Below are 9,642 nucleotides of genomic sequence, written 5' to 3' on the forward strand. Positions count from 1 at the left end.
ATTGAATCATTTTTAGAATACAGACATGAAGCTAAATTCATTCAATAAATAGTTGAAGAACTTTCACTAGAGTTGTGTTTTATAAGTTTCAATGTTGATGAAAAGTTAATAGGAATGGAGACCCGGATCAAAGATCTGGCACCATCTTTAGGAATTGGTTGTGATGATGTCTGAATGATCGGGATCAAATTGTTAAACATCACTTAATAAAATCATCTTTTTTGCAGTTATCCCTAAAATCCAGCTCAATATTAGCTTTTTTAGAAAAATTAAATACAACTAACAATATAATATCAATAATTTGTTTCCAAAAAACATCTTACTTTCATTTTCTTCCTCTTACAAAGTATCATATTTATTTAAAAAAAATCCACCCAATTAAACAAATATAATGATCACAAGAAGATTAAACTCATGTCGTTTGAAGAACCAATATATAGTTAGGTTACAAAACCTTTGCAACTACTCGATCTATACATGTAGAAAACACAACACAAAAGGTCTCATTCAGGGATTACAACATATTAAAAAAAAAAAAAAAAAACTAAAACCTAATAAAAGATGTAAATAAAACATGAACATTTTACACCAACTTCATCGCATAGTTTTTATACCCTTTTACAATTCTCAACCTACACAATAACACAACAAATTTTAAAAAATATAACAATTATAACTGTAAAAAAATAAATTACTATTAATAAAAAAAAATAGTTACCTCAATGAATTTATATGTTTCTCAACCAAATCCATCTGTTCACCATCATATTCAGTCCACTTATCAACTGTTTCAACCGAAAGATCCCCATCTCCAATATCTGTAAATCAAGAAGTAATTATAAACTTTTTTAAAAAAACAGAATTTTTATAAAATGTATATAGAAGTAGAGAAATAATCCACTAACCTTGAAGGAGAATACCAGATTTGTCAGAACACCCTTTTAATCTCCAGAAAAAATGACCATCATTGCCCCTGAATGTTGGCTCTATTCTCACAGCATCAGGCCTCTCATTATCTAATAACATAAAAGCAACAAGTTGATTTATATAAAAATATAAATTAATAAGAAAAACTTAATATTATAAAAATAAGTACCTATGGGGACCAATTGTTTACATGCAAGCATCTCTGCATGTGCTTCAGCTGCTTCTTTTTTAATCTTGGAAACAATTTCATCATGTTCCATTAAAGTAAGAGGAGCACCTTCTCTTTGAATAATTGCTTTTGCAATATCATCTTGCATTTTTTGCTTCAAGCTTTTCTCCTACAGATTTTATAAAACCAAACCATTACTACTTTTATTTATTAAAAAAAAAAAAAATTAAAACTCATTTATGGACTTTTATATACCTTTTCTCTTGCATCAGAAAGCTTACTCCTTGCTTCCTTTCTCCTTTCAACAAACTTACCATTTTGTTCATCCATCCAGTTTCTTATTTTTCTGTTGAAAATTTTCCCAACTTTAAATAAAGTAAATTAATTAATCTTTAAATTTTCAACAACATGAAAAGTAATAATCTTACTCAGTTCCAAGAACTTCATCACATAGAAATGTTAAGACTCTAAGCTTTGTTGATGAGTCTAAAGTATCATATCCTCCAGATTTTTTATCTAAAGAATCGATTTTTTTCTCTGATAGATAAGATTTAGGGATGCAAGTTTTTAAACCTTTTAACCATGAATCATTTGCATGAGTTAGTTTTGATACTGGAGATCTGAAAGAAGATGAAATGTTAATATTAAAGAAAATGAAATATTGTGGTATAAGTAAATGAGGTGAATAAAGGAATGAGTAAGTGTTATACTCTGATTCCGATTCTGATTCCGATTCCGATTGTATAACAGAAAGCAATTGAATGTGAAACTGGATTGCTACTGAACATTTCCCACGTCTTGTACTTCTAACTTTTATTAAATCTCTTAAAACTGCTTCAGCTTGTCCTTTTTTCACATCTAAAACCTTTAAAAAAAGAAAAGATTGATGTAAAGTTTCAGTCTTTATTAACAAATAAGTAAATATGTGGGTAGAATGATGTGATTAAAAAGAATTAATAGAAATACAAAAGTAGAATGTTGTTTTCTTGATTTTGAGAATACCTTTCCAAAAGTAGAACAGAATTCAAGAAACTGTAATGCATTACCAACATCTTCTTTTGGGAGGTCAACTCCAGCTACATTGACCAATTCACTTCCTGTTGGCAGAGGAATGATGGGGTCAACAATGGGTTTAGTTAAGTTGAGGGCATTTTTGTCAACTTTGTTTTTTTGGTCTGTATTTTGATCACATGTAATAACTATGACTTCTCCATTTTCATTAACAATTTTCTTCTCTTCAATGCTTTTCTTGATACCCTTTTGCTTTTTTTGAACACCATCAACCTTCAAAATTGGATTTTCTCCATTTGACTTTTCTAGTTTTAACTTCTTTTGGGTTATTTTCTTTGGTTTAATTGAATCAATATTCCCATTTTCTACAATCATCTCATTTGACCCTTCTACCTTCAGTTTCTTTTGTTTGATTTTCTTTGGCTTCATTGCATCCTTATTCCCATTTTCTACAGTCATTTCATTTGACTTAACTGCATCAATATTCTCATTTTCTACAATTGTCTCCTTTGACTTTTCTAACTTCATCTTCTTTTGGGTTATTTTCTTTGGTTTAATAGCATCACTATTTCCATTTTCCACAATCATCTCCTTTGACTCTTCAGGCTTCAACCTTTTTTGGCTCATTTTCTTTGGCTTATTTGCATCATTGTTCCCTATTTCCAAAACTATCTCAATTGACCCTTCTGGACTTAACTTACTTTGTTTCTTTTTCTTTGGCTTAATTGCATCACTATTTCCATTTTCTAAAACTACTTCCTTTGACCCTTCTACTTTGGGTTTCTTTTGGTTTGACTTCTTTGGTTTTTCTTTAACATCAGATGCAATTGGGAGTGAAGGATCAGCATTTGCATCTGTCTTTCCATCAAAAAGATTTTCTTTCCCTTTTGTCTTTGGTGAAGTAACCATGACACCCTATTCAGTTTCATACAAAAAAAAGCAACATAAGAACTCAGATATGTTCTAGAAAACAATACATGAATTAGCATGTTGGAAACAATACATAAAGAAAAGAGAGAGGAACAGAATCACACCTCTTCTGAATTATTTTTCTTTCTTGGTGAAGCACATGTTTCTTTCACTCTCTTGTAATTACTAACATTCTCAGCACCCTTCACATCAAGCATGTTGGAAACAGAGGAAAAACCACCTGCTTTTGCCATTACTGCAAGCATACCAGTGGGCGCATGACCACGTTTTTTCCTAAATAAAATTGCAAAGTTAACACCAATCACAAAATAATAAACACATGGTAATTATATCTTCATAAACATACCTACAGATGCTGCAATTGCAGGCATCTCTACACTTGGGACAACTCCATTCATCCATCAAAGCCACATCTTCAACTTTTTCTCCATACCTATAAGATAATACATACACATTAATACCAATGCATACTTTAATGTAATATTATCACAGGACATGGAGATTACCTGTTCAAGAGGCAAGTGTTGCAGTACTTGAGGGGACATGGCTTGGTTTTTGACTTGTTCTTGCAGCTTGCAAATACAGCATATGTCTTCTGTCGACACTTCAAAACATCATGCAGATTGTTGGTAAGAAACAGAAAGATACTACGAGATATATTTTATTTAAGTAGGATCTGAGGTTTTAAGTTAGATGATATAAGGTAAAAGGGGTTTGTGGCATTTGCAAACACGCATAGTGGGACAATGATTAAGAGCTACACAGTTGACACGATTCTAAATGCTTAAGAATCTCATGATATAGACTCCAATTTTTTTAAGAAATGACTCCAGATTTCAACTATTACTAACGGATCTTTGATTGTTTAATTTATAGCAACGTCCATATCAATCTAGCAGCTTAGATCTAAAAAGGTTGACCTCAGACGTCAAAACCAAACCTAACAAGATAAGTGTATAAAAGCATATTTACAGATCTATAGCTGATTCGTATCTCTCACCATCATTTCATATTCACTTACATCGCCCTACTGAGTTGTAACAGCGAGTTTATACTCAAAATGAGAAGCACTGTTTTCACAAATCGCAGTAACAGATTGTATTTCATGTGTGCCTTGAATCGAACTCAAAAACGTTAAAACCTAAAACCTAGGTCCAGAACGTAAACAACAACATAATGATGCTGGTACAAAATCAAAATTAAACTTACTTGATGGCAAGTGGTTCCATTCTCAGAGTCATAAACTCGTCCACCGATGACACGAACCCCTGGATTACTGTTCCTTTTCTTCGGTTTTGAGCTGGAATTATCGACCTTGATGTCATTCTCCTCCTCGTCACTGCTTCCGAGCATCTTCCGCTTCTTCTCCTTTGTCGGAGCAGATACGCTTGCTTTGGAGTTAGGGCTCGGAGCGACAGCCATTATTGCAAAATTTTCGTTGGGGTACTTTAGAAGAACTCGTAAAACGGTAGAGATTGAAAGATTTATAACTTGGAATCGAGATTTTTGGAGGGATGATGGTGAATTTTCGAATTACAGTTTTGGAAATGAAGGAGGGAAAATTTTGGAGTTTTGGGAATTTGGAGGCGGCAATTGAATTTTCGATTTTCTTCCAAAATTTTGAAGGAAGTATTTTGATGCGTGTATGCAACTCCAAAATCCAAACCGCCTTATTAGATATTATATTGTAAAATATGATATATTTGGTTTAATTTTTTTTATAAAATTAATAATAATAATAATAATAATATTATCTTTAAAGATAACCTGATTACATACCAATGTTTTTCAGATTATACATCTTGTTAATATAGGGATGAACATGGATACCCTTTTTTGAACTGGAACCGTCTCGGAATTGCCGATTCTGAAACTAAAACTGCCTTAAGCGGTTCCGGTTCCGGTTCCTAAAGTTATGGAACCGTCTTAAGTGGTTTCGGTTTCAATTCTTATTTTTTCATAATCGCTACTCGTTGAGTATCCGCCGAAACCAGTTTGGAATATACTGGTCCAATTTTGTCGGGTCGATTTGGTCATTTTGGAGGAGAAACGATGAGTCAGGTCAAAAAATGGACAAAATTGGACAAATATATTCTAAATTGATTTTGGCGGGTACCCAACGAGTAGCGATTCTGACAAGCCTACAAAGTGATTCGACCATCCGCCACGATGTGGACTTATAAGGCCATGACGTGGACATGTTGTTGGCAGCCTATAAATAGCAAGTTCAACCCTTTCTTTTCTTACACCTAAAACTTTTTATGTATCGTCTGTTTCCTGGTATGCATTTAACTCGTTTATTTATTTATTTTGAAAGAGAGACTCGACGAGTTGATGGCCCTAACTCGTCGAGTAGAGGGCAGATTATCCGCGGGGTTTGAACTATCTACTCGACAATTCAAGAGCCCTCGACTTGACGAGTAGCTCGACCATAGTGAAACCCTAATTTTCGGGGTTTTGCACCCTATTTAAGCTCCTTGACCCCCACCATTGGCCTCAATTCCAGCTTCCTTGTCCCAAACCCGAATCTACGAAACCGTAGAGTTTTCTTTAAGAGTGTGAGCCATTTTGAGTGATCTTGGTGTGCTTTTGAAGCATGTAAAAGAAGAATAATAAGATAGAGGGCTCGAGAGGGGAATAGTAGATCCAGGAACTACACTCAATTTGCTACATCATATGGTAATCAAGCTTTTATCTTGGCTATTAGTTCATTATATCTCTTTATGTCCTCTTTATGTGGGTTTTTGGTCAAAGAATGATAGCTTTTAGAGAATGATCGACCCAAGAGGGTAATCTTCCAGATCTAAGACCTTAAAGGGTTGGTATGGCATGAAGGTGTAAGCTTTATGTCATTAGAGCCCCCCATCCAAGCTCTAATGACGTTATTATGGCCTTTTGAGCCCAAAAGGCCATGCAATGAAGAAAGCTCAAGACTTTACGTGTTCAACTGGTACCTAAGACCTAGATCTAGGTTTTCATGCTTTGGGTTAGGATATTAAGGCTTTTTGTACAGAGATCTATGTCCTTAAAGAATTAGGGTTTTAGCTAAACCCTTTAAGAAGGGCCATCAACGGGTCAAGTTTGAAACTTTACCCTTAAAAAGATCATTTCCAGTTAACAAACAAAATAGGGACTTTGGATCTAGAAAATAGGTGTTTAATCTGTTAAGATGGCCAAACAAACAGAGGGACCCGTCGAGTCCATAAGGGAACTCGGCAAGTCGGCTCGTGTTGTCCCGTTCCAGTTTAAGGTAGAACTCGACAAGTCTGTAGAGGGACTCAACAAGTTGATTCGCTAACTCGTAACTATGAACAACTCATAGGACTCGATGAGTCGGAAGAACGACTCGACGAGTTGGGTCGCGATTCCAGGATTTATGATTTAAAGAGTTCGGCGAGTCGATAGGTGGACTCGGCGAGTTGATCGATCCAGAATGTTGACTTTGACCATAGTGTTGACTTTAACCATGGGTAAAATGGTCATTTTACCCTACAGATGATATTCAACTTTTAACTAAATGTTTCTGTGAATTTATAGTCAGGGAGTCGTTAGAGCAACCATCGGAGATTCCTCACTTGAGATATCAGCAGCCAGTTTGAGAGGTGAGTTTTCCTCTGGTAGGATCAGGTCGAAGGCACCAATGTCAACCCATTTATGTATGTTAGCATGTACCAGAACTTGGTCCGGTGTTGGGGTTAGCCCGATGTAGATTATATGATTTCGGACTTCGGTCCTATGCCGGGGCGGTCCCGAGAAGTGTTTATGTATGCTTGATGACTTTGTGATTATTTCATGTTATGCGTTATGTGTTCCAGGCTTCGGTCTGATGTCAGGGCAAACTTGATGCATGTTAGCTTATATGTTATGTGTTATGTGTTCCGGGCTTCGGTCTGATGTCGGACCAAACCCAATGGATGTTATATGCTGATGTTATATACTTATGCTATGTGCTTATGTTATATGATATGTTGTATGTATGTCGGGGCAAGTCCGATGTCGGGCGAGGCCCGATGCCAAACACAATTTGATGCCAAGGTAAGCCTGATGTCGAGCAGGAGCCCGATGCCGAATTCATCCAAATGCAGTTGGGCGGAGTTCGAAAGTTATGTTATATGTTATGTGTATGGTATGTGGTAGTTTGGGGGACTCACTAAGCTTTATGCTTACAATTTTGAGTTTTTGGTTTTAGGTACTTCCACTAGAAAATGGAAGAGCTCAGGATGACTGCATAGTACACACCACAACTTTTCAAACTGGGATATTTCACTCTTATATTTTGACATGTGATTTTGATACATTGATAGTGTTATGATATTTTTGAGATACATTATGTGTGATTTTTATCGATGATGATATTTATGGTTTTATTAATGATTTTTAAAACAGAATTTTTGGACCGTATTTTTTGGATGTTTCAAGTTGGTATCAGAGCCTTGGTTTGATAGATTCGTGCACACTTTCGAGTGTGTCTGAACTCAAACTAAGGAATTGGTATAGAAATTTTCAAAATAAAACCCATTTTTATAGAAATGGTTTTGAGAAAAATAAAATAATTTTAGAAAAAGCGAAAAAGAATTTTGAAAAATAGAAAAAGGTGTGGTGCATGCAATCAGTTGAGCTCAAAGTAAGTAATCCCAAATTACCCATACAAGTTTATGTTATGATATGCTTATGAGAACTACATGTTAGATTAGGGCTAAGGATCTAGGAAGGATGCCTTATGTGCCTGTTATATGTGTATTATCTTTACAAACTACATGCTAGTGCAAATTAGTCTGTATGATGGCCTTAATAGTATATGCTTGATTATGTGTACTCAATGCTCAAATGTTGCTTGCTTTGTGATTTTAAGAGTTTTAGTTATCTTTTACTATCTAGTAAACGAATATGTTAAGTTACATATTTCGAGGACTAAATAATTTCAGACGGTTAGGTTTAGCCTTATTTCACAAATCTCGTTTGAGTCTAACCGTTGTAGGGTAGAACCTCTCATTCGAAGAATTGTTTAGTCTTAGCAATATGTATGAGTATTCGCGAGTTAGTCAGGGAAAGATAACAGGGGATTCTTATGCAACTGATGATGGATAGTGGGATGGTGATTACCCTAGGGCAAGCCTAGGATGGGAGTAGCGCGTGAAGCATTAGTAGTAAAAGGGACTTGGTGAAGTCAAGATAGTTCTTGAGGAAAATAGGGATATATGTGTAAGATAGTATGCAGCCGTACTACTGAAAGCAGATGATCCGTACTCGAGTCATGGAAGGTTGAGATGAATCAAAATAACTTGTAGTATATGTGATCCCTCGAGAATTGATTAGTATTTTGATGTTTGTTATGATGCGTTTTTCATAATGGTGGTTTTACGCACTAGACCAGTTTGCAGTTCAGGCACCGGTGAGGGATCAGGCTCAGGCTTAGGAGTCAGGCAGCTAGACGACCAGACTAGGGAGTTCATCTCCTATGAGATCACACACAGTATCCTGGACCAGAATCTTGTGATCTTCGGCACAATCAATGAGGGTATTTTAGAGTTTTTGGATGAGAGGTTGAGTGCTTTCCGCACTGAGGTGACGACCATGATAAGGTCACGCATACTGACTTTCAGGGAGTTTAGAGCTTGTGGAGCTCCCAACTACCATGTGGCTTGGGGCCCCCATTGCGAGCACTAGATGGTTGGCGGATGACGCTAGCGCATTCTGCACCAGCAGATGTCCCGAGGGGGGACAAGGTTTGGCTTGCGTCATGTCTTTTGAAGGACATGGCATGTGACTGGTGGGAGGAGGTCGGACATGCCATTGGTGATGATGCATCTCTTGATTCTATTTCCTGGAGTAATTTTATGGCCAGGTTCAGGGCCGTGTTTGCACCTGTGATAGAGGTGCAACAGATTTCTAGGGAGTTCCAGGATCTCTAACAGACAACTGAGACGGTGGCCGAGATCACCGCGATGTTCAGGGAGAGGGCCCTTCTCGTTCCGCAGTATGTGGCAGACGAGGAGATGAAAAGGCCCGATATCATGAGATGTTGTGGAGTGATATCCGCCAACTTGTGAGCCGCTCCAGCTGCAAGACGTTGGAGGACATGATTGCTAGGGATTGAGAGGGGGAGAGATAGAGAGAGAAAGAGATAGAGAGAGAGAGAGAGAGTTGGATTTGGAGATGGAAAGGAAGAGAAAACCCGACAGGGTTCAGTCAGGGAGGTCGGGTAAGAAGCCCAAGGTGTCAGATCACAAATCTCAGAGCCAACAGAGTCATGGCCGTTGTGACAAATGCGGCAGGATGCACGAGGGAACGTGCAGGGAGGGGAGTTCAGGCTACTACAAGTGCGGCCGAACCTGTCATGTGAGTCGAGATTGCACAACCACCACCACCACCACAACATCAGATATGATGTGCTTTCAGTGAAATTGGAAGGGGACGCAAGCGGTTCCAGTTCCCTAGTTTAGCAGCATCAAGGAAGGTAGCAACACCTTCTACTGCCACATTGAGGACTAGAAATGGTCGTCAATTCCAAGCTGAGGTGTCTACTACGCGAAGCAGGGCTTTTCAGCTTACTACAGAGGAGGCATGAGCAGCTCCTGACATGGTGATGAGTATGTATCTTTCCC

At 37.2% G+C, this 9,642-nt stretch overlaps 1 protein-coding gene across 1 annotated transcript; it reads right to left on the reverse strand.

Moving 5' to 3' along the window:
* Window positions 1-392: 392 nt before the first annotated feature.
* Window positions 393-4,633, reverse strand: LOC145043735 (uncharacterized). The gene is made up of 12 exons (XM_078992475.1): window positions 4,247-4,633; window positions 3,544-3,641; window positions 3,384-3,470; window positions 3,142-3,310; window positions 2,099-3,022; window positions 1,807-1,961; window positions 1,525-1,716; window positions 1,352-1,442; window positions 1,097-1,265; window positions 906-1,016; window positions 719-818; window positions 393-632 (listed from the first exon to the last, which is right to left on the reverse strand). The coding sequence occupies exons 1-12, from the start codon at window positions 4,457-4,459 to the stop codon at window positions 584-586; spliced, it is 2,358 nt and encodes a 785-aa protein (XP_078848601.1). The 5' UTR covers window positions 4,460-4,633; the 3' UTR covers window positions 393-583.
* Window positions 4,634-9,642: the final 5,009 nt, after the last annotated feature.

This window comes from Lactuca saligna, chromosome 4, assembly GCF_052625555.1.
Source record: "Lactuca saligna cultivar CGN05327 chromosome 4, ASM5262555v1, whole genome shotgun sequence".
Taxonomy (NCBI): domain Eukaryota; kingdom Viridiplantae; phylum Streptophyta; class Magnoliopsida; order Asterales; family Asteraceae; genus Lactuca; species Lactuca saligna.